Genomic DNA, 24201 nt, shown 5'->3' with positions numbered 1-24201 from the left:
CGGGACAGTGACCCTGTCGCTCTGGTAGCGCAGGTGAGCCATGCTGGCTGATGGCTGTGAAGCCAGTGGAACTAGGACACGCGTCAGTGCTTAGGGCATAAATTGTATGAAATGGGGGATTTCACAGAGGTTTCTCTTATGAGAAGTCAGATTTATGTACTTTAATCACAGAAGAACAGGTTTAATGTTATTCAGATTAATGTCAAAAACCCTGATACTATAAAGTGCAGGTAGATTAATCTGGATTTTTCCTAGGAACATTACTGTGATACATACAGGGTTTAATAAAAACATTCAACCTGGGTAATAAAGGAGTATGCAAAACTTGTTTGGAACGAATTTTTGATCTGAAGGTATTTGAACGATGTGAACAGGTTACTCTGATATTTATTGTAATTTTAAATTTTAAATTAATTTTGAAGTAAGAGTAGCATACTGTTCCCAGTGTTCCATGAAACAAAATTATTACTGCCTGATTTTAAGAGCTGCTTGTTTCTTAGCTGATACGATATGCATTGGAAATGAAAATGGTTTTAAAGATTTTAGAAGGAGGAATCTATTCTTTTTTCCAAATGAGAATTTGTACTCCATTAATGATAATGGAGGGGAGTATGGCCACATGGCCTCAGTAAACAGAAAGAACTCTGGGAATTTTCGCTTGACTGCTTAATGTGCTGTTTAATTTGCACAAGATAGGTTTGCTGCAACTTGCTTTTGTAATTGTTCTTTCTAGTACTATGTATCAGAATTACCTCATTAAAATAGAGAAGAGTTGATTTGGGAATATTTGCATAAACAGGAAACGGTTTATCTGGGTTTATTGAGGCTATGAGTTGGTGGTATCTATTATAGTTAACTATTCATGAGCTTTATTGTAGTATTACTTGTTTATTGTTTTCATCAAAAACGAAGTTCCTCAGCGGGGGATCCTCTTAACAGGCTGGTTTTTGCAAAGATGAATGAATGGAAAAACATTACTCGTATTAGAATATGGTGCCTTTTGAACAATGTGGGTGTCCTGAAGTTAGTACTGTGATCTTACATGGGAGCATATATAATCTTACTATTTTATCTTGCAGTGCTTGAGGGGAGGGGAAATAAAATTCTGTTTTGATTACATTTGGAGCACGAGAACTTTACAGTGTTTGGGAATAAGCAACAGAAAAAAACCCCTGATTTTTAGAATACTATTATTTTGGATTTTCTGAAGGCTTAAGAGAACATTTGGCAGGAGTCCCTGGCACTTGACAGCAGCCAACAACCATGGATAAGTCTAACGCAGATGAAAGGATTAAAGCAAAAAAAAAAAAAAAATGCAAGGAAGCTAAGAATGGCTGAGTGCCAGCTATTAGCAATAAGAGAGATGGCAATATCATGTAGTAATTCATTATAAGAGATAACACAGTGATTATGTATTATCCATAAAATATGTGCTGTGACTGCTGACATGCTTGAGAATGGCTGCTCTGGGTGACAGTCTTTCCGTTTGTGTCTTTCCATGTGTATCGAGATGGTGTAGAGGATGCCAACTGCAAAAATCGCTTCTGTGGTGTGAATATGCGTTTAGTAGTAACTAGACTCAAATCCTCGGGCTCCTTTTTGTATAGGGCAGTAAAGGTGGGATGGGACTGACTTGTAACCTCCGTTCAGGGAATTTGTCATGTGACTGGTAAGAGGCATGAACTGCAGGCAGCTCATTGCACCTCACGTTTTTGCTAGAATGAATTGGAGTGGACATCATGCAAAAGGTTTCCTTGCGTGTGCCAGGGGAGGGATATTGGTTTCATCCCTTCTTTCCAGTGTTGCCTGAAAATGGTGGACAGGAAAGCCAACGTGATGTGTCTCACGTCACTGGGAGGGGAGGCTGGGGAGCTGGCGTCCTTGTGAGTACTCTTGTTTCTATTTTGTAAATCACAAACTTCACATTTCATTTAAATGCTGCTTACCACTATGTCTTAGTATTTACGATAAAGCAATTGTATCTATATTAGCATTAAAATTATCACACAAACCCATGAATTACTATAATTAATGTATCAGTTATTAACTAAAACCTAAAGATGTGTTCTTTCTTGGCTCAGTAGCTGTGCTTTCAGCAGCTGAATTCAGTTTTAGCTGGCTGTACTTGCTTAATGAGAAGGGAGGAAGGGATGTACTGCATAGTTTTACCTTTACAGAATGAAGTAGGTCCTAAATTTTGAAACTTCACTCCCTCTCTCTTGAAGGCAGAGGGAAGAGCAGTTCATTTTTCAACTGTCCCTCATTTTAAATTAGTGAAAGGGAAGCAAGGACTGTCAAAGGAGTTGCTGTTTTCTAGCAAGGAATGACTTAGGATGGTATTAGTGTTGTGCAAGGAAAATCTATGGGTTAGTTTCCTTCCAGCTGCCACATTAGCAAATGCTTTGTTATAATTTCTCAGATGCTACAAGGCAGCAGCTCTCAGAGTTGCTCTGAGCAAGGAGTGAAGGCTCCAAATAGCTGTGTGTGTGTGTGTGTGTTTGGCCTTTCCCACGCTTGCCCAGGGCTCTGGCTCAGCAATGTTCCTAGCACTTCACTGACCTTGTGCTGCCAAAGCTTTATTGCATTTCGTATGTTCCTGTAAAAAAGGACAAGGCTGACACATCATTTAGTGGTCTGGTAGGCAAATATGCACCTTATTTTGTCAATTCATGTAATTTAGTGTCTCAATTTTATGCTTAAAAATCAATTTCAGCCCAAATGTTATGAACAGTTCCTAACACTGCTTAAAATTGTAAGACTTTAACACATGGAATTTGGTTTAGAGCATGCAAGGAGGGCATATTTTAAAAAAAACAGTAGGGATTTCATGCTCCTGTACTCTTTAATTCGGGAAGAGGGAGAATATTTGCCCTGTTTTGCCTCCTGACACTCGAGCCCACAAGGTGGTGCAGTGATCAAGTTCAGAGCGTTAATTGTAGAGGAAGATTTTGCAACTTTGGAAGCGGCTGGTTTGGGGAAACATGGGTTTACTGCCTATTCCTTCCCGGTTGTCTAGTAAGATTTGCAACTTTTGTTAACATGCAGAGAAGCCCCTGTACAGTGAAAATACCACTCGTTGCTTGGCTGTTAATGTTTCTCAGTGTAGGACCAGCAAAGGCTGAGCCTGTTCTCTTTTGACACTGTGCAAACCCATTGCAGTAATGGTCGCAGCCCCAAAGCGTTTCTAGTCTAAGCAGGCAGCAGCAACACAGGAGTGCAAGAATCAGCAGTGTGATGAGCAGCAAAAAGAGTTGAAACTTACTTTCCTTTAGTAAAAATAAAAATACTGTGTGAAAAATTATTTGCCCTTGATTACCTTTCGCTCAGATTGCATGCAGCCTCAGGACTTGCAAGCCTGGCTGCTTGCTAAAGCCTGGGACTGACACAGCAAAGCCCTCTGTGTCTCCTTGGTGGTGGGTGTTGAGCCTCAGCTCAGCTGAAGTCAATAAACCCCTTGCAGCCCAGCAGCTGTGTGTGGAACTGTAAAACCTAGGACAAAGCAGAAAATCACTTACACAATGGAGACTGAATTTGAAATCCCTGCTGTTTTAATCAACTTGAAATGTAAGAAGTTTTATCTCTGATAATTAAGACCTTTCCTGTGTGTGCTTTTCCTTTTTTTTTTTTTTGGCTAGACACCTTTAGGTTTTGCAAGTCAATAATTAGATATTAATTTTTTTTGTAACAGGTTTTTTATTTGTAATGGTTTGTGGTAAAATAATTGCGTAGCACAGCTGCAGTGTGAACTGTTAATCAAATGAAATAAAGATCTATATTTCTAAAGCTGACTATGGCTTTCTAGTGGGCTGTCCTTTGTAGGGTTTTTTAATAAATTGATTTATTTTCTGGGTATTTGAATGACTTGCTTTTGCTTTTCCAGATCCTGTAGGAGATCGGGTTTCATTGTCTTTTTCTTGTATTTTGTCCACGTGCCAGCTGCATTTGATGATTTGTCTGCACTGGCTCTGAGTTTGTATTGGGTGCAGTTAACTGAATGGTGAAATAGGTTTGATATTTGATAGCATATTCAGAGGCAAACTTCCTAGCTAAGTCTTAAGCTTGCCAACAGATAATAGATTTTCCTGAATGGCTTAAAATTTACTAATGAATACCTGGGTCAAGAATACTAGTGGTATGGAATAACTTCCTATAGGTCTTCAGTTATCAGAACCCTTATCCAACAGCAGATGCAGCACTGGCGTTTAGGTGATCTGCGAATATGTACAGTTGTTTAATGTGGCACGTAGCAGCAGCAGGTGAAATGCCTGATATAATGCTTTACATCTCTTGTGCCTCCACATCCAATGATCTTGCAATGGTCTGCCAGCATTCCTTCAAAGCCACGTTACCTCCTCGTTACAGATGAAGAAGCTGGAGACCAGAGCCTTGCTGGGGCGGGTGAGAAAAGGGAAAGCCAGTGTGGGTGGTCGTTGGGTAAAGCAATTTTACTTAACTGTCTCAGATCAGGTATTTATTACATTCAACCGTAGCAGTAAATAATAAAATCTTTGTGCCGAGTCCTGCTCAGGATGTGAAACACACAGGATACCTCCTGTGAGGATGATGAGAATTGTTTCAAAGCAAGGTGGCAACTGGGAGCTTTGAAATGCACGGTGGTTTCAGAAGTTAATGGGAAGATGCTGTACCAAGGTATGTGCACTTTGAATTTGATTTAATATGTATCCAGTCATCTTTAACCAGCCTCTGTGCTTCTGTACTACGGAGGAAGGTGCTCTGTGTTTGCAGGAGGCAAAATAAAGATTTTTTTTTTTTTTTTTTTTTGTCAGTACCAGGCTGTTTGGTGTCCAAAAGGGCAGACCACATCAAGGAGAAGTTATTTCAAAGCTACTGCTTTTGCTTCAAAAAGGTCTTTGGAGATGACAGCAATGCTGTGTCACTTGGCAGCATATCAGCAGCTCAGAGGCTAAAGCTGAGGAAGAGGAAGGGTTTCAGGGAGGAGAGCAGGACTGAGGTGTCAGTGATGACACCAAAATTGTTTGAAGATCTGATGTGGTACCTGGAGCTGGTTAGATAGATGAAGAGACAGGCCTGGTGGGTGTTGGTGAAATTCAGCCCATTTTGGGGTTCGGATTCTCTGGTGGTTGTGTGAAAATCTATTAGTTTGTGTCTTTGGAGAGTTTCTTACACAGAGGGAGGTGAAGGTGGCTCTGCTTGCAGGGGCCTCCCACACAAGAGCAGCAGGTTAAGGCCACTGGGTTTGTAGGTGGGATGCTGCAAAACATGGGTGGAGGAAACTGGAGACTGCGGAAGTTGGAGGAATTGGATAAAAAGAAAGTAGAAAGTGGCAGTAAGGTTATACTGTGCCTGGGGAAACTTTTTTCCTCCTTAGCACCTCTGGAGAGCGTGTTCAGGAGCCCAGTCACTGGACATGTGGATTTTTGGTCAGTTCAGAGAGGTTATTTGTGCAGAACTGTAACTACAAAGTAAGATACAAGCTGTTAGATGCAGTGGAGACTTTTTCCCCAAAGCCTGTAGGTTCATCCTTCACAGTCAGGTCTCGCTTCTGATCTGAGGGATTAAAATGGCATCCAGTCACTCTGGTAATTTCCCCTACAGCCCCTGATAATCATCACCTGTTAAAAAACAAGGTCCGCGGGTGGTTGCAAGAAGGGGTGGCCCAACCTGTGTTGAACAATGTTAGAGCTTCAGTAATCTTACTAAAATGCAGGGCTGGGCTGAGGTCAGGACCTTTGCTGGCTGTTACTGATTAAATGGCTGGTGCTCGTTGGGGCCCCAGGTGAAGCTGTTTACCTCCATTTTGTTTTAATTATCCACCTCCCATTTAATGCTGCCCCGATAGATGCAGGGTGAAGATTTTGGGTTGTCTTTTTCTTTTCTTTCTTCTCTTAGCAGAACGCAGTACTTTATGAAAATAATACTACACTTAGCCAAGTTCTCCTGCTGCTCGCAGGGTGTCAAGTGGCAAGTTTGAGGATGAAATGGCAAACTCCTGGACAGTGCTGGCTGATTGTGGAGGTAGGTGAGGAGGAAAAGCTTCAATTCTCATGGGTGATTAAGCAAAAAGCCTTTGAAGTTGTAGACCTAGCAAGCAGAAGATCAGTTGCCAGAGGAAGAGCAGCTGGTACCTACATCCATTAGAAGAGGAAATTAAAGTAGGTCAGAAAAATTATGTTTTTTTCTGGAGGAGCTGGTGTCTAACCACAGCCTGCATATTTTCCTAGAAATCAAGGAGGGAGAAGGAGATAATTGGTGGTCATGGGAAAATACTGATGCTGGTGGCACGGAGGGATTTCAAGAGGTGGCTGTTGGTGTCTGTGACTTCCGAAGGAGTTTTGCTGGGTGAGGAGGGAAAGGGAGAAGAAATGGATGATTTGGAGGAACGCTCAGATTAAAATAAGGGCAAGATAATGGAGACCCCTAGACAAATATGTAAGAGTTGTGCACCGGTGATATTTTGTTGTGAGTGTGTGGCTTTAGAAACACCCTGGTCCGGAGCTCATTTCCTATGAGGTATGATCAGTTGCTTGTCTTTTGCTTGGTAGTTATCATTGGAGAATGCTGGTTTAATCCCTTTCACGTGAGCTGTGCTGAATTGATGTGGAACTAACTTTTAAATGGAGCTTGCTTGGCCTGTCAGATGGGTAATTTTGCTGACATGCAAACCTGAGCTGCTAAGATCAGTCTGCAAGGTGACATTTCTGTGAAAAGCAGCACCTAAATTCCAACTGCTGTTCTGTTGTGTGTGCGTACTGCGTGTTGTGGAGGTGTGGGGAAAAGAGCTCTTGCCTTCTACCGTTTCCTAATCGGTATAATCAGTTAAAGAAGCAATATCCACTCAGGTTATTGAGCTAGAACGAGGACGGTTTTGGCAGCGAGAGACTTGCGGAAGACTGATTTTAACTACCTCTGAGATGGGAAGCTGGGTTTGTTCCAAATGACACTGGGGACTTAGTTTGTTTAGCACATTGCAGACATCTTCCCGTGCCACCAATTTAGCGCACAGGGCTGATGTGAGCTTTGGACCTACACTCTATAGAGATGGGCAGTAGTGAAATACAGCCCCTCTCTCCTGGGTGTTGCAATGCTTTAAGCTGTTTTGCTGCTTTAGGGTTTTTTTTCCTGGAACGATGGAATGATTTTTCTTTTACAGTAACTTTTGCCAGTTGTTGGGAAAATGTGTATCACCCAGTTGGCTTTAAGCATACTTGCAAAGCCTCTCTTCTTCAGCAGCTTGGAAGGGAGAAGTAGGTGCTTTGTTCTTTTGAAAATCTCCCCCTTATAATTTGCTTGACTGTTGTTTCCTTTCAGTATCTTGCAGAGAACCTGAACATAGTTGGCAGGATTTTGTGGCAAAGGGAGGCAAGGGAGGGGCACAAAGAAGTGCTAAGTTTTGCATTTTAGCCTGCAGCTCTGTGCTGTTTCCAGTGCATGCGGTGGAGGGAAGCTCTGAGCTTGCAAGAAAGCACAGCTTCCTCCAGTGTGGTTGGAAAACTACTTAGCCTTTAAATTCATAATTTAACAAGCAGGTGTGTACAATGAAGGAGATGAAATAAAGTAACAGGGAAGTTCTGTTGGAAAGCAATGTGTAAAGGCACGCAGTGAAGCAGATGCCTTTTGTGTGTTTGGAAATCTGTCTGCTCTGAGATTTTTCTACTTGCATTTCTATGTGCAGGATTCAACAGGGGTTTGGTAAGAGCCGGATTAGCAGGTGCCAGAGTGCGATGTGTACAGTGCTCGGAGACTGATTCTTTGCCGCCTTGCAGTTAATCCGTTCAAGAGAAGTTGGGATTTCAGTTTTTACCTGGAGGCAGTGGCAAGGCAAGGGGAAGGGAGGCTTATTCCTGTGGTGATGCAGCTGGATTTTCTGTAGTTGTTAACGTCCCTTTCTTTATTTTGTTGTTTGCTGTATATGGCTGAGTCTTTTTGTATCTATTCCATGAGCTTCTGCCTGAAGGAAAGGCACATCTGTAGTAAGGAGCTTTGAGGTCTAATGGAGCTGTGATTTTTCACACTGTTTAGCATGTCTGTTGCTTGTGGTCCTGCTGCTGGTGGAGGCCTTCAGCTCCTGCTTGCGATGCAAAATCCTAATCACAGAGCACCTCTGCAAAGGCGGCTTGTGCAAAGCGAGGGGAGCTCTGGCTTCCCCTGGGGAAGGACATGGATGACAGGTAACACAGTGAGCCATGGGGAGAGACAGAAATGGAGCAGCCTCGCAGCACATGCCTAGAAAAAACCAGTGATAAATGCACAGGCCAAATCTTCAGTGAGTTGTGTATTGATCTTTTCTTGGCACAGCACAAAGCAGTGGCCCTGTGCATCTCTCTTGTAAACCTCAAATGCTATTTCTGCTTCCCCTAACAACTCGCCGAGAGAGATGCATTGTGCAACAGGCTCGCGGAAGAGCTGTGCTGGCAACCAGTTACTCCACCCCACCTGCCAGTTGCAGTTAAATGAACCCTTCTTGAAGGATGCTCTATAGGCTCCACGGATTTATTTTCTCCTCAGATTGAATTAATAAAATAGCAAAGAAAAATGAAAGATGGCACAGAAGCCACAGAATCAATAAGCTATTACAAGGCCAGAAACTTGGGGAATGAATTTAATTATTTGTGCAGATTTCTAAAGGTGGTGGTGAAGAGGCTTCATCTTTTCTGATCTATTAAATCAGGCCTTCAGATTTATGTAAAACCATAAATTAAGCCAAAGTCAGATGCCTGCCTTCTCTGCATGTGAACAGAAGAGAAGGTAGAAAATGCAAGCCCAAAACTGCCAGAAGGGATGGTAAACAAGGGACGGTAAACTAGGAACAGCTCCAATTACCCATTCATCAGGAGTAATTGAGCAATGGGCTTATGCAGTTCTCGTGTAAAAAAGCTGGCACCATATTCCTAAATACCTGTCCTGTAGTGCCAGTTTGGGATCTAGGCTTCCTCTCGTTCTTTCCAGTTAGCAAAGCTCTTGGAGTTTGTCCTTGTGGACAAATTCTGCACTAACATTTGTTAATGGTAATGCACAAGCAAAGCAGATTGAATACTGTCTTTCCCTGCCAGCTTAGTAATTATGGCTGCTCAAAGAAATAAACTCGCATCCACGTTTTATTCCCAGCAAGCGCTCGGCTCGATATAAATCACATATTTTAGATGAAGAGCTGGTTTTTTGGGGTGGTTTTGTGGGTTCCCCCCCTGCCCCTAATTCTTTTACAATGTTGCTTGGCGACATTGGTTATTGCAGTGTCTGAAAAAGGAGGTCAGTAAGTTTAGTTCTAAGCTCGACCATCTCACCAGGTAGCAGCAGAGCAGTAGTTGCTACCACCAGGCCAATTGCTACTGCCTTTCTCTGTAATAAAGCTTCCTACGAGCGATCTGTTGTAAATTAACTGGTCATCCATCATGCAGCAGCTTTTTGCTGGGCAGGCAATTAATGGCACAATCAATGAAATCGACTCAATTTAGCTGTGACCTCTGAAGGCTGATCTGCCAACTTAATGCTCAGAGGCTGAGAGCCACGACATGAGCCTTACAGGCTTTCCCTCGATGCCCTTACTAGTGTGGGGCACGTGGATTGCGTAGCAAAATCTGTGAGATGTTTCCAAAGCTGGGATTAATCCTGTTAAGGAAAACTGGTCTTCAGATCCATCTTTAAAGAAGTCACTTGAGAGTTAGCTTTTGGGGTTCGTTAACTTTGGGTGCATGGTGAAAGGATGCTGCGGTCCCCGTGGTTGGGGCAGGTGGCAGGCAGGGGCTGTTGTGTTTGTACAGAGAGCCCTCATCCTGACCGAGACCTGTAGCATTGCTGTAAGCATTATAATGATAGGATACAAAGGGAAATTTCACAATTGGGTGGAATATTTGCTCACTGAAACGTGGGAGAGAACTGTTAGGCTGGAAAGGGAAGGTGGCCTGATCAGTCATCCATCCCTGCTTGTGGGAGGCTGGTCCCCAGTGCTCAGTACTTGGAATCTGGCGCTTTTTTCATGGGCCCTGAACTGTTTTGACATCTGCCTTATCACTCCACCAAGGAAAATGATTCCAACAAAGAATTGCACACATCGGAACTGCAGTGTAATTTTGCTTCAGAGCTCCTTGATCAGCAAGAGCTAAAGCCCCTCTGGTTTCTAACCATGCTTGCTCAGTGTTTTGTATGTAAAACAGGTAGTCCTTGAGGGATAATACCTAAGTTACTTTTCCAGATGCCGCTGTGTACATTTTCCCCTATCAGCTCAGCTTGAGTAGACTATTTGCTGTCTCCAGGGCAAGCATTTAACACACCAGCATGAGCCGCCAATAAATAATGCAAGATTCCCCTAGCTAGGACTTTTTCTTCTATTAGTAAGGGAAAAAAACACTAGGCTTCAGGTAGCATGGGAGCAGCTAAAAGTTTTAGCTTAACCTCCTCCTGGGTTTTTCCACGGATGTTGGTTTTTTTTTTTTTTTTTTTTAATCTCAGGTGATGTGGGTGAGATTTGCCAAGGTCTCAGCTTTCTCCCTTTCTGTGCCCTTTATTGCAACCTCTACCCTGAGTCACCTTCTCCCTGGGAAAACCGCATCCTGCAAACGTCTTGGTTGGAGAAGAAACCAGCAGGAGCTATTTAAGCAGCTGCAGCTGAAGCACTCTCCCAAGAGCCGGTTTTCCTCACAATAACCAGAGTATTCACACAGGTTTTGTTATGGCCTGGCTCACAGCCTTCAAAAGCACTCCCCAGCTGCTGAGTTCATGTTTTAGGTGGAAAAGGGCTGATTTTGTGTGTGGCCTGACTTGTGGGTTTGGAAGGAAAGACAGACCTCGGGGCACATATAGGGCTGGTGGCTCTCCTCTGGACCTGTGTACTCAGGAAAATGGCAGCACAGCTTTCCTAAATTTTGGATATTGGGATCTTTGTTGAGATTTTGATGTAGCTCTGCTCCGGGCAGCTTGGCATATTGGTGCCTTCAAGGATTTGGTTGCATCCATGCCTAGGAACAGCAGCGTGTGCTCAGCAGGGCGCTCACTAGGCATCATCTACCCTGACAAGTGTAGAAATCCCTCTCGTCCCTGTGAAGCCCTCTTCCCACTCCCCAAGCATTGCATTTTTCCTTATGACAACAGGATCAGCTGACCTGCTGCTCTCTGGGTTTTCAACTAGGCTGGCTTTTTCTTGTTTGAAAAACACGGTTTTTGCATTAAACCCCCACCTTCCTTTGCAGCAGTTGTGATTATTTTTCATTCACCCATTCCCCATAAACAGCCATTTCCTAAGAACCTGCTTCTGTACAACCCAGAAGCGGCAAAATACAGATGTAGGAAAAAAACCTAGCCTGCACCCGCCACCCCCTCCAGTTTAATTATTTACTTTTCTCCCCTGCAGTGCTGTGCGTTCCGGAGGAGCACGTGGGAAATCCTCTATGCACTGCAGCCCTGCAAATGTATATTTCTTTCATAAAGCTTAGAAGGGAATGAAAATAAAGGTTTTTATTTTCTTGCTGAGGCAGAGAGGAGGCTGTGTCAGGGACACCCCAGTCCTTTAGCAAGTGCCAGGACACCCTTCTGGGTACCTGGGGTTCAATTTTTCCTCTGAATAAAGAAAGGAGAGAAAAGATTAGGATAAATCCCCCCTCTCCTCAAAGGTGGGTGTGATGGTTGTGAGTAAAATGGGTGAAAATGTGAGAGCAAAGGGTGTGTTGGGCTGTGTGCATCAGGGAGAGGGGTCTCAGTCCCCCCTGGGGCTTGGTCCTGGTGAGGAAGGGATTGCAGCCCTGTGGATTTGGAGCTTTACTGGCACAAGCAGAGTGTGGGTTGCAACAAGGTGAAATAAGTCACAGCCAGCCCTGCAGGTTTTTTTTTTCGCCTCGTCTCTTCTGCTCGTCTTAAGTCTGGTGGCTGGAACCTGCCTGCCTGCAAGCAGTTGCTACTGCAGGTACGTGCATTTATGATAAAGCTGGTGGGGTTTGCAGCTCGGCGTGGCATTGCCCAGGCTATTGCACTGGGCTCAAAGCGGGCAGCCCAGCTGTAATCCACGCAGGGAGATGTTTGCTCCTCGCTTAGCTTTCCTCTTGACAAGCTGTCCTTGACCATGCACATGTAAATACACAGTTAGGCCCAAACCTGTTGTATTTCTTATTTTTTGGCTAGCTTTGTGTGGGAGTAGTGGTCATGATGTGCTGCCTGCCTGGCTGTGTGCAAACCCATGTATTGAAAGCGTGCAGTCACTTGTGGGGGGCTGTAAGGGTAGGGAGCGATCCCCATCGAGCCTTTAACTCCACTTTATCGTCTTGGAAGACTCTGTTCCCCCAAGGCATGGAAAGGAGAGGCTGAAGCTCTGCAGCTCAGCAGGTTGTGGTATTGCAGGGTCAGCAGCTCTTTAGCTTACAGCTGTTGAGCATTTGAGAATCTTGCGTGAAGCTGGAGCCCGCTCATATGAAGTGGTGAGGCTCGCATCGCTGGAGGCTGTCAGAGGACTGTCAATGATGGATCCTGGTTTCCAGTCTGTCCTTCAGAATTTAATGCTAAAGGCATTTAATAGAACTGGAAGGATCAGCTCCTTTTGCTGTGTATAGGCTGCTGGTGGAATACAGCCCCCGGGCAGATAAAAACTCAACTGCCCCTGGAGTGACGGAAGAGCGGGAGCACTGCACCGTGTTTCCAGGACAACATCTGCGTACCAAAGAGGTCAGGAAGAGATTAAATCTGTTGCTCACCTAGGAACACCACACTGGAGAGGTTAGGTTAGTTGTTTTTTCCCTTCCTCATAAGCATTAATGTATGAATGCTGTTAATAAGGTCAGTTGGTTTCCTTGGCAATAGCACCTACCGGCGATGCGCTACCAGTTAATGGAACACGGGAGTCTTTGTGTTTCTCAGGACACGAGTGGTCCCTGCACGAGCTTGGGAGCCACCTCCTTGCCCACTGCTGAAATGAGATGTGCTGAACCACAGGAAAGCGCTGGAACGTTTGGGCCTGAATGCAGCGTCAGCTGCAGGGCAATAACCAGGGTGGTTTATTGCCTGGGGCAGCCCCCTCCCCGGCTCAGCCCTCCTGCTGTCCCCTTAGCCCTTTAGGTCACTTTTTGACCTTTCCTCTGCGGCAGGTTTGGGTAGGTGCTTGGGTAGGCATTTGCAGTCATCTGCTCCTCTCCGAAAGAGGGGTGAGCAGCAACTAATGCTTGGGGGTGACCATCACCAGCCCTCTTGCTTGCTCCTGACCCCCCTCTTCTGGAACATAACCCTCATTTTAAATTAATAATTCCCTTCAAAACCCAAACAGGACTTGTGCAAACTCTTCTGAGAGAACCCAGCTGGAGCGAGCCCTCCGGAGCGCATGGCAGTGGTCCTTCCCTGGCTCTCATGCCTCACCTACTGTTTCAATTCCCCTCGATTCTCCCTTCGATTCCCCTTCCATCTGCACAGAATCATTTTCAATTACATCTCTGTCACTGAAGGTGTAAATCTCCCACAGACTGGCTTCTTTCATGCCCAGGCAGAGCTGTGTGGTGCTGGTGGAGATAACAGATCAAAGCGGGCTTGGGCGTTTTAGGCACTTTTTTATTTTCTGGTGGCCGTTTTCTCCCCCCTTTGACAAGAAATGACCTCAGCCAACTTTAATATTCTAACAGCAGTGATTTTCAGTACTTGAATCCTTCTTCTAGGGCCATTTAAAAGCTTCTGGCCAGAAGCAGCAGCCCCATGTAGCACAGGGAACATCACTGATTATACATGGAGTGAGCTCCAGGCTTGTTCTGATGCTGATGAGCTGGAAAGGGAGGCAACCTCATGCTGCTTTCTTAAAAAAAACCCCGCTCTTCACTGAGACCACAGGATCATCATCCTGAAGTGCAATAAATGGCTAATTGACCTAATCCACACTGTGAAGAAGAGACTGATTAGCTAAAGTCCTCTTTGTTTTTATAACTGAGTAACTGTCTCCACTAGAGCTGTGGGGTTTTTTTCTTTGCCTGTGAAAGTCAGTAATTTGGGTTGCATGCTTCAGCATGCACAAATGTACAATAAAAAGCCCTTTCTAGTTATTTCCCTTTCTCACGAGGGCTGCATCCTCACTGGGCACAGAGATACCGGCACAGCCTCTCTGTACCAGCGGAGCTAGCTCAAGTCGTGCAACATCTGCACAGGGCTGTGGGGTCTTTCTCTGGAGGCTCATCCTTTGCAGCATGGTCCTGGATGATCACACAAGGGATCCAACCACGGCATTTCACAGTAGAGGGGGATGGCTGGGATGAGGTCCCAATCTGCAGCACATCTGCGTCAGCCTTAGGGACAGAGCCTTATGTTTAGCCCTCTGTAGCCAAAAGTTGAGCTGGTGAGCTGCTGGTAGCCCTGTGCAGAAAGAGCTTGATAAATGCAAAATATTTCCCAGTTGATTGATGTGTTTCACAGCAGGTAGAAGCTCAGCTGGAAGGGAAATGTGGCAGGAGCAACCTCCTGGGTGGTTTGTGTTGGTGAGGGAACTGAGCGTGCAAAGCATCACTAAGTGATGCAGCACTCTAAAAGCAAAGTGCCTCTGGTTTATGAATTTGCACAGCTAAACCGGGGGGTCCAGACGAATGCTAAGGCCCGGGATGGCCGGTTCCTGTGCAAATACTTTGCAGAAAATAAAAAGGTTGCAGCAAGGAGCTTGTGATTTAAATAGTTTAAACAGATGGAGGGGTCTGACCTGTGCACAAGGAGAGGAGCCCACTGTTGAGTACTGAGGTACTGAGCAAACCAGTGCCTGACCTCTTACAGAAGAAATTGCTGAAGTTTTCTTGTTTGTAAGGAGGAATCTTGTTTTTGATGAAATCCCCATACATGGAGTTACCAAATCTCCTGGTGCAGCAGGGCGGTGTGTCTGTGTGGCAGTAGTGATGGTGGATTTACTGCCTGTGCTACATTGCCTGCCCTGGGTGTAGGCACAGGCTCTGTATGCTGCCTGGCAACCTTTCCATATGGACAAAGCATATGTGCTATATTAACTCAGTCCTGCAGCCTGCCCCAGGCAAGCAGATCCCTGCATGTGGCTGCAGGGGGAGGGGGGAGAAGTGCAGCCTCCCCCAGGGATGGGCTGATGGTGAGGGATGCAGCCGAGACCCGGCCAGCCTGGTGTATCATGTCTTGCTTAATTTCTACCTTTACTAAAGGTACCTTTTTAAAGTTGTAGTAATGGTGGAAATAGTCCCCAAGTGCTGCAGGAGAGGTCTGCTGGGAGTTACAATGAACCTCTTCCCACCCGTGTCCTGTCCCATGCCATGGTTTGGGTGCTGGAACAAAGATCCAGGACCACGGAATCCTTGCTGCAAAGAACAGCCATTCCCTTCGGTGCACTGAGAAGAGGTGAAAACCCATGGGGCGGTGTACTGTCCTCAGCATTCCTTTCTCCCCCATTAGTTTTGCACACTGGCGACGTTTAAAATTTAACAGATGCTTTTATAATGCTTCTGTGTCCACCTTCTGCCCACCCTGCAGAACCCAGCCCATAAACGGGGCTATTTATTTCTCTAGCGACCCTTTTTTTAAGCACCGTGGAGAATGCAGCTCCTTCGGTCGTCGGTTTTGCTGGGGTGCTCTGGGATGCCAGCTGGGCATTTAACCTGTAGAGAGGAAAAAATTCAACGCTGGGTCTTTATTAAACATTTTCATTTATTTTGATTACGGATAGCTCCTTTATTTCAAACAGATCAGTTTATTCACTGCAAAGTTTTTTCATGCCTGTTGGAAAGAGTTAGCATTAAAAAACAAACAAACAAACAAAGGAAAAAGGCTTGGATACATGCAAATCATACTGAATGTTGCCAAATGTATTAAAACGAGTAGCAGAGTTTCTTCTAAATTACCTACTTGCGTACGGAGGAGAAACAACCACCAACAGTGTGAAGCGCTGCTGGAAAAAGCTTCCCGGTGCAGTGGTGTTAACCAAACAGAGCCAAAGAGATGACCAAAAGTCTGACTGCGTTTGCACCCAGAAAAAGCAAAGCCAGAGAGTCACCGCTGCGAGCCAGAAAAACGATGCTGTAAAGCTGGTCGGGGGAATGGGCTTTGAACAGCCAGAAAGGGGCTCCCTCTTAGCAAAGGGAGTCAGGTCTGGCCCTTTGAAGGTAAGGGAGAGGAAGTTTTCACGCTTTCCTGCCCTCCCCCAGGTTGAGGATCAGACGAAATTCTGGTTCAAAAGCCAAAGTGCATGGTCCAGCACTGCTGCTCTGGGGTGATCCATTTTCCATCAAAAAGAAAATAAAATCAAACCCCTGTCTCTTAGAAAAAAACAAAACAACATTTTAAAAACAAAGGACTTCTGGTCCAGGGGGCAACGGACACAGCCAAGTGTCCCAACAGCCTTTCGGAGGCTTTACATCTCCAGCTGGCTGTGTCTGCCCTCAGCGGCAGTGATACAGGGATGAACCCCAGGATTATTTTTTCTTTTATAAACCTTCAGTATTGTAGTCTCTTTTGTCATCAACAGCGATGAACCTGAGCTGAGCCCCAGCTCCAGATTTTGTGGCTCGCGTCTCAAAATGGATCAAATACTGTCAGCGTCGCTGGTGCAAGCTCCAGGTACCACGTTAAACGCTCTGGAGTTATTCCAGCAGCACGGGTAGTGGGAAACTGGATTTTACATCTGAATAAATACTGGGCAGGCACAAGTGCCAGCCTGATTTCAGTAAGGCTGGAGAGCGAGAGCAGCATCCAGGCATGCTGCGGGCTGGGATTTAGCTTTGCACCAGGAAAGCAAAGCTGTCCCTGCAGGCTGGCTCACAATATGAAGGGAAACACCCCTGGTTAGTGCGTGATCGGACTTTTGTTGTATCTCAGCAGATATGCTATTCATCAGCAACTCCTGAAGTCAGGATTGGAAAGGATTTAAGGTTTATCTCAGTGGCAGTCCTCTTTGGGGTGACTGCTGTCTGTCCATCATGCCTAGGAGAGCAGCTGCGATCTGGCTAGATCCAGCGCGAGGGAAAGGGAGCCCTTCTTTACAAAGTCTGGGCACCTTTCTTCTCCCCTTTTGTGCTCTTCTAAGGGTCTTGTATGACACCACCTTGGAGATGCGTTTTTGAGAGGTTAAAAGGCATAGCACATCACTAATGTTTAAAAATACCTGGCCAGCTTTTGTAAAATATAAGTATTCGACACGATAACCTTTTTGTGTTCTTTGAAAAGAGAGAAGTTGACATTCATTGTACAGGAGGAAGGCAGCAGTCCGGGCTCCCGAAGCATCCCACCATGTGAATCGACCCTCTGCCAGTACCTTCAGCGCTGAGGTCTCGGTTTGAAGTCACCCTTGCTCACCGTGCCCACCCAAGAGCCACGGAGCTGGACATCATGTCTGCGGGGTTGCAGCACCTTGGTCCGAGTTGGGGAGCTCCCCAGCTTCGACCGTTCTATCTGTCTGCTGCAAGCCTGTGTTGTCAGTCTTGCCTGGCCCAGCTCGCAGGTCCTCCTGGCTCTCAGCCAGGCCATCCTGGCTCTCCAAATCGCTTACCTGACCCTCACCGAACTCCAGAATGGTTGGCAAGTTGCCTTGCTTTGGACATCGTCTCTTTAGGCTGACCAAGAAGGGCTGCGGCAAGGAGAAGATGTCCACGTTGTTGCCAAGGTCGATCCAGGTAACGCTGGGGAACTTCTTGGGATCCTTCAGGGTTTCGGTGAGGTCCCGTAGGATGGCCTTGGTGAGCCGGTTGCCGTTGAGGGAGAGGGTGGTGAGGTGGGGCAGCACGCAGAGCGCTGGCAGCAGCTGCAGCAGCATGTCGTCTGTCAGCTCCGTGAAGCACAGCTCCACCGTGTCAATGTGCTCTGAGCTGTGCTGGAGGTAGGACGTGACGCGATCCAAGTCTTTCAGCGTCAGCGGGATGCCTGACAAGTCCACTGTGTTGTCCTGAGGCTTGCCCATCAGGACAGCTTTCAAACTGCAGGGGGAGAAAAGGAGAAGGACGTTAATGTTGGGGAATGTCTCTGCTTGGTGCCATCGCTTTGGGCTCTCTGGCTGCTCAAGAACATGGGTTATTTAGGTAGGATGTTCGGTTGGGGCTAACCATCTCTTCTGTAGAGTCCAGGAGTGTGGCTGTCAAGTTTGGAGGCAGAGAGACATTTCAAGGCTGTTGTTTATTGATAGAAGATGGCCAGAAACGAGGAGACCATATTTAAAACCCCTAATTCAGAAACAGTGCAGAGTTCTTTTCTACAGCCACTGCAAAACCCCGGAATAAAGAGGCTATCCTGCTGCTTTTTAAAGGAGCAAAGAAGGGCGAGGGAGCCCTTGCTTAGGTGGGCAGGAACTGCTGGTGCTGGTGTAACACTTCTCACACTGCTGATTGTGAAGCTCTTTGAGCAGGGAGGCACGTGCTTGTCCTCTCGCCTGAACAGGTGGGAAACTGAGACCCAAGCCAGAACGACTTCATCCCAAGACAGCAAATGTAGGATAGACACCTCCAGGGCCGGCTGATTTGATCTAGTATTTCCAGTGTGTTAGATCTATTATGTCTCTTCAGTGTAGCTGCTGAGGAGACGAGCATGATGGAGAAATCCTTAGATAAATAAATTAATTCTCACAATGGCCCTATAGAGAGTCATTAGCATTAGCTAGACTGGAGTTTCACAGGTCAATTTATCTTCTAAAGTGAATCAAAGAACACATCTACAAGGAGGACCTGTTGGCAGACTAGTGTTGCTGAGGACTTTTTGCTAAATGAATTATTCCGAGTGAATTAGGAGGTTGAAGGAGCCTCACGCATGCTAATTGCTCACATCAACTTGGTGAGCCTCAAAGATCTCATCTGCTGCAGTGACACACGTCTCAGCAAAAAATGCTTTTGCCTTTCATTACAGCCTGAGCTGAGGAACGACGGTTCTGCCCAGCACCTGTTGGGTTTTCCAGCTGGAAATGCAAACCAGCACCTAACACTGCTTTTTTTAGCTACTGAGCACCGCCTGCTGCCGAGCAAACCCCCCACCTCCGCTGCCCATGGCATGGTAGGATGCTTCACAGCTGGTCCCACCGTGTGCCCCATGTCGTGAGCTGGGGCTGGGTGCAGGCAGCTGGTAAGTGTCAGGGTTTTACCTGGGGAATACAGAAGGATCACAGCTAGAGAGCTGTAAATTGTGCTGAGCTTTGATTTGTAATTAATGCACAGACACAGACCACCTTGCAAGTGGTGTGAGCTCCCCACTGGACTTGGGGGGAGTAACTTAGATGTGAGCTCCCCACTAGACTGGGGAGGGGAGGGGGGGTAACTTAGAATAAAGGCAAGGTGGAGGGAATTGAAGGTTATTTATAAGTACCAAAGCATTTTATTGTTGACTGATCAATACCCGATTAACCACTGAGGAACGTGACATTTGCCACGGCCACTTGATGTGCTGGAGATTTGCAAGCTGAGGAGGAGTGAAATTCCTGCAGTTCCTATGGAAATAAGCCTCAAAAAAAATGCAGGGGGGGCTGCAGGTAAGTGTGTGTGTGTATATATATATGTGTGTGTGTGTAGTGCGTGTGTATTTTCCGAAATCATCATCAGAATAACTTTCCTAAATCATCACAGGAAGACTGAAATGGCTCCAACATATTGTTGAAGAGTCTGCTCCAAGCCAGCGTGTCTCAAGGTGCTGGCAAAGAGCCAGGGAGAGCAGCAAGGAGCTGCCGCGCGGGGTGGCCCTTGCCATGCGTGCGTGCACGGGCGCTAGCTGAGCGCTCTGCCTAGTCTTACTGCTCTGTCGTCATCCAGAGAGCAAAAAGATCTGGGTGTTGCACACGGTATTGTGAACGTAGGGAGGACGATCTGCCACGCGCGTCTGCTCCGCCGAGGGGCCGGTGCTATGTGCAGTGCCTCATGTGTCTGCTTGTCGTATCCCTGTGGATTATTAGCTGCCTGCCTTTGAGCCGGTTGCCGAATAGCACGGCAGGCCATCTGGGCTGGCACTGGTGCAGTCAGCGAGGCCAGTTTAACAGGGCTGAGGGTGGTTTTAGCAGCAAATACAGGACAAGCCATGGCAGGGCTGCCGGGGTGTCCCAGTGGATGGACGCGTGTGCACCGGTTGAGAACGCAGCTGCGTTTGTGCTTGGGGTTAAGCTGTCGGCCAGACAAGTGGAAACAGCCTCCATTGTGCCAGGGGAGGTTTAAATGGGATATTAGGAAAAATTTCACTGAAAGGGTGGTCAAGCTGCCCAGAGAGGTGGTGGAATTGCCATCCCTGGAAGGCTTTAACAAACGTGTAGATGCAATGCATGGTTTAGTGGTGGGCTTTGGCAGTCTGGGAGTAATGATTGCACCTGATGATCCCAAAGGTCTTTTTCCAACCTAAATGATTCTATGATTGTGTGACTCAGGGCCAAGATGCTGCTCTGCTGTCTCCTCTGGGCATGTTTTCCCACGCTGCCCACGAGCAATGACTGCCCAGAGGCTGTTATTTCAAACAAGGGGGAAAATGAGAGCTTTACTCCAAAGATCCGTGCCCAGGGGTTGTGTGCCAGTTAAGAGTCTCCAAATCCCGCTCTGGAATGGCACAAAAGCCATGTGGCGGGTGCCCATGGCCACAGGTTGGCTCTGGAGACGTGGCTATGACCCAGCCAGGCTGGGGTGAGAGCAGGCAAAGTCCTGGGTGCTGTTAGACTGGAAACATCTCTCAAATCTTGACCAGGTTGTGATGGGGAGGCTGGCAGGGGTGAAAGATGTCTTTTGACATTTCCTTGGTGATGCTGGGTTATGCTCCACAGTCCGTTTAGCAGTACTTCGGTTTTACTTCTCTTTTGAAGATCTTATTAAAGGAAGAAATGGATGCAGATAAGCACTGGGATTAAAATCAGCTGCCATCTAGAGGCTTGGCTAAACACTAGGAAAACAAGCTCTCCACCAAGCCTCACCACTCACCAGTGCCAGCCCAGTTTCAGTTTGCACTTGAGCTGTAGCTTTCTGGTATTGCAGTGTGGCAGAAAGGGAGGTAATTTCACAGAACCTGCTTGGCTAGAGTGGGTACCAAAACCAGAGCTGGATGCAACAACTGTGCAAAAGGCATTGATCCAAAAGCCAGGTGATGCTCACAGTCGTTTCACATGAACTGTTTGTTTTCAGGGAACACCCCATAGGAAAGAACTAAATTTAGGATTTTTTTGTGGTTCCCGAAGCCCTTTATGGTCTCACATGACCTGGTGCAACCCTCCTGCTCTAACAGAAAGGCACCTGCCTGCTGTGCTGCAAGGAAAAATCACAGTTTCACCTAACTAGGTGATGCAGTGGTAAGGTCTCCGTAAGGAAATCAGTTGCCCCCTGCCCTTTGTGCCTCAGAAGCCGCTCAGCTGCTCTGTGTTTGTTATTCAGGGATGTTCTGTTTGAAAAGAGGAGCTTATCCTGGCTGCGGTTGCTGCTGCTGGGGGGACATTGCTGTGGGCTGGAGGAGACTCAAGCCAGGTAGAAGAGGAGACACCAGGGCATTGCGGGCTCTAGGAAGACAACGAGTCTTCCCAAAAAATGCTAGAATGCCCAGATGCCAGCTGCATGAATTAATTTCTCATCCTTAAAAAAAAGATGTGAGTTTGTGCAGCAGTTGGCCAATTTCGTTATCACCATTAAGGAGAGTGATTGACTTCTTATTAACCTTCTAGCTCTAAGTACTTGGGAGACCTGAGGGCAATTTCAATCCATCATCCTGACTGCAGCCCTGGCATAAAGAAGGCGCTGGGCTCCGGCACCAGGCGAGTGAGCCAGGGCAGCCCAGCCCGTGCCGTCTGCCACGACCATGCTTGTGCCGCAAGGCTGGGGCAGGGTCCCCGGGCTGTGGGTGCTCATCCCTGCACAGTAAACCCAGCGGTGCTCAGCAGAAGGCCACGGGAGAGGAGAACGATGAACATCTGGGATGTTTTGCAAGAAATAGCACCCGATTTGACAGACAGCCCTACCTCTGAGGCTGTGCCAGGTATGAAAAATGTCTTGTCTGTTGGTGGGGGAAGGAAAAAAATCAATAATGGAGTCTTGAGAACAGAAAACAGGAGAAAAGGGATGTATCCAGCATGGTTAGGTAGGACTGAGGAGATGGGGGATTGCAGGAGGAGCAAGACCTACAAGAGCAAGCCCAAATCAGCTGGCAGCAGAGGGAAAGCAGTTTCCTTCTGCATACAGCACCAGAGGCAAAGAAAGCAGGGAGCAGCAGCACCCTGGGGCTGTACGGCTGTTTGTATGGCTGTGCTTTCATCTCCCCAGCTTGGATCCAAGAGGATCAGCCCTCTGGCTTTGCAGGAACACCTTTAGCCAATACAAACCGAAGCCCTGGTGCAGAGCTCTGCCCCTGCAAGATCCTAAGCAGCCCAGTGGGATTTTTTTGGGTTACAACCGAGCATCCCTACGTGGGCGCAGGCAGTCCAGTAGGAACCGTGAGCACAGCTGGGTGTGCTGAGGCTCTGTACGTGCTTTGGGCATCCTGGCAAGAGCTGTGGCCTGAAGAGAAGAAACCAAACCAGCCTGATGGATGAGCCGCCTTTCGCTAAGGGTTCTTACCGTACTGATAAACAGAAGCCCCAGGCTACGATCACCCATGGCAGGCTCTGAACTTGTGATTTAGGCCCATTCAAAGGCACACAAATCTCACTGGAAACCTTTTTTTTTTGTAAGCAAATCGTGGTTTACTGAGTGTGTGCCTGGGACTTACTACACACATCAGCCAGCAGGCAGGTCAGGTGGGAGGAAAGGCTAATGAATGAGAGTCACTGCTGCCCTTCATTATTATCTGCACATTTCAGTTGCTGGTTTGCCCTGGGTAAGATTATTAACACAGGCTGCTTAGCAAAAGGCTGGCCAGGCAGTTTCTATCATTTTGATCTTTTTTTTTTAGATTTTGGTGCAATGGTGCAATTAGCACCTTCCCATCTGGGCTGCTCTCCCCCACAAGACGTGGCAAAGCTGGGATGCATCTGCTGCACCCCTCTACATCACCTTTAAACGAAACGTGTTACCAAACTGCACTACCAAGCAGAGAAGGGCATGGTGGATAATGCCTACCCGTTCTTGGATTCATTCCACACTGCGAGCGTGGAAAGGGGCCGGAGGAAGGGTCAGAGCTTGGGCTTGCCCCCTCGTCCCCTTCCCCTGCCACTGGCACTAAGCCTGGCTTTGCAAGGGGGCAAAACCTTGCTCCGGTAGCCCAGGCTGCTCAGTCTAAGCCAGGACAATTACTAACTTAGTCTTTGTTTTTCATGCAGGTGCAGGCAAATAGTTACCCAGACTCCCCATCTGCCAGAGAAAAGTTTTTGACGCAAATTCCCTCTGCCTTCGGTGAGACCCTGAGCTGCTCTTCCGCTGGGATGTCCTTTACATCAAAATTGCCAAAGTGAATCTAAGCGTCGTTCATCCAGAGAGTTGGGCCCTCATTTTAACGGTTTTAGGTTAGTCTTTAAAGCTTGTTCAGCCTAAGAAAATAGCTCAGAATTTCTAGGTGCAAAAAGCTCTGGAAGCTCTGGCAGAAACAACTTACCTAGGTGGGGGATCAGCCCTTGAGCACCCCTCGGTAGCAGGAGAACAAGAGGGCTTGAAAAAGAAAAGTTACAAAGCTACTGCTGTTTTTCCTTGTTTAATGTAAGAGGTTTGGTTTGTTTTTTTTCTTCTGGCAAGACAGATCCTACAGTGCAAAAACTATTATAAACTGATGGGGTGCCAAGCTCCGGTGGGTAGGTCGGTGATGTCTTGGTGCGCGGCACATCTGGAGTCTCGCTGAACTCTCCTGTGCCTGGGGGGACTGTTGCACTGCGGCAGCAGCATCTGTTAGTGGCGGTTCGTGGCTTGCTGGATTAGCTGAAACCTCAAACACACACCTCCACAGCCATTTAACAAGATCTATACTTATCCCTTTACAAGGTCTCATTTAACCTGGATGTGGGCAGGAAGACAGCTGTTAATGTGACATCGTTCTCTCTGCTGGTAATTTTTTGGCAATGCTGGGAAAGAAACTAATGAAATATATATATATATATATTTTTTTTTTTTTTTTTTTAAAGAATTTATATTCATATGTTGGCAGCTACTTCTCTCCCATATGTACTGCTGCATCACTTTTTGGAAGCAGCCCCAGCCAGCAAGGTGTAGCAAGGCTGGGGCCAGGGTGATTCCGCAGTAACAAGCTCTTCCCACCTAAAAAATCCCAAATTACTGCCGTCTTGCAGTCTTTGAGCACCAAAGCTGCTTATAGCAGGATCTTGCTGTCAAATAAAGCACATAGTATCCCTGTGAATAAGTGATAACCATTTAATAGCATGGCTAAAATAAGCATCCAGGGGTTGAT

General features: G+C 46.7%; 1 protein-coding gene and 1 long non-coding RNA gene across 2 annotated transcripts in view; one reads left to right on the top strand and one right to left on the bottom strand.

Annotated features, from left to right (window-relative positions):
- Window positions 1–13118: 13118 nt before the first annotated feature.
- Window positions 13119–24201, bottom strand: part of LRRC75A (leucine rich repeat containing 75A) — a 97699-nt gene continuing 86616 nt past the window's right edge. The window contains exon 4 of the mRNA XM_005240545.4: window positions 13119–17849. Coding sequence (XP_005240602.2) covers window positions 17264–17849 — 586 coding nt within the window. The 3' untranslated portion in view covers window positions 13119–17263. The remainder of the gene's footprint in view (window positions 17850–24201) is intronic.
- On the top strand, window positions 20978–23905 carry LOC114012981 (uncharacterized). The gene is made up of 2 exons (XR_003555795.2): window positions 20978–21846; window positions 22759–23905. It is a non-coding gene; the product is annotated as an uncharacterized LOC114012981 (long non-coding RNA).

Source organism: Falco peregrinus, chromosome 2 (assembly GCF_023634155.1).
Source record: "Falco peregrinus isolate bFalPer1 chromosome 2, bFalPer1.pri, whole genome shotgun sequence".
In the NCBI taxonomy this organism is placed as follows: Eukaryota; Metazoa; Chordata; class Aves; order Falconiformes; family Falconidae; genus Falco; species Falco peregrinus.
This window is presented reverse-complemented; position numbering and strand designations above follow the sequence as displayed.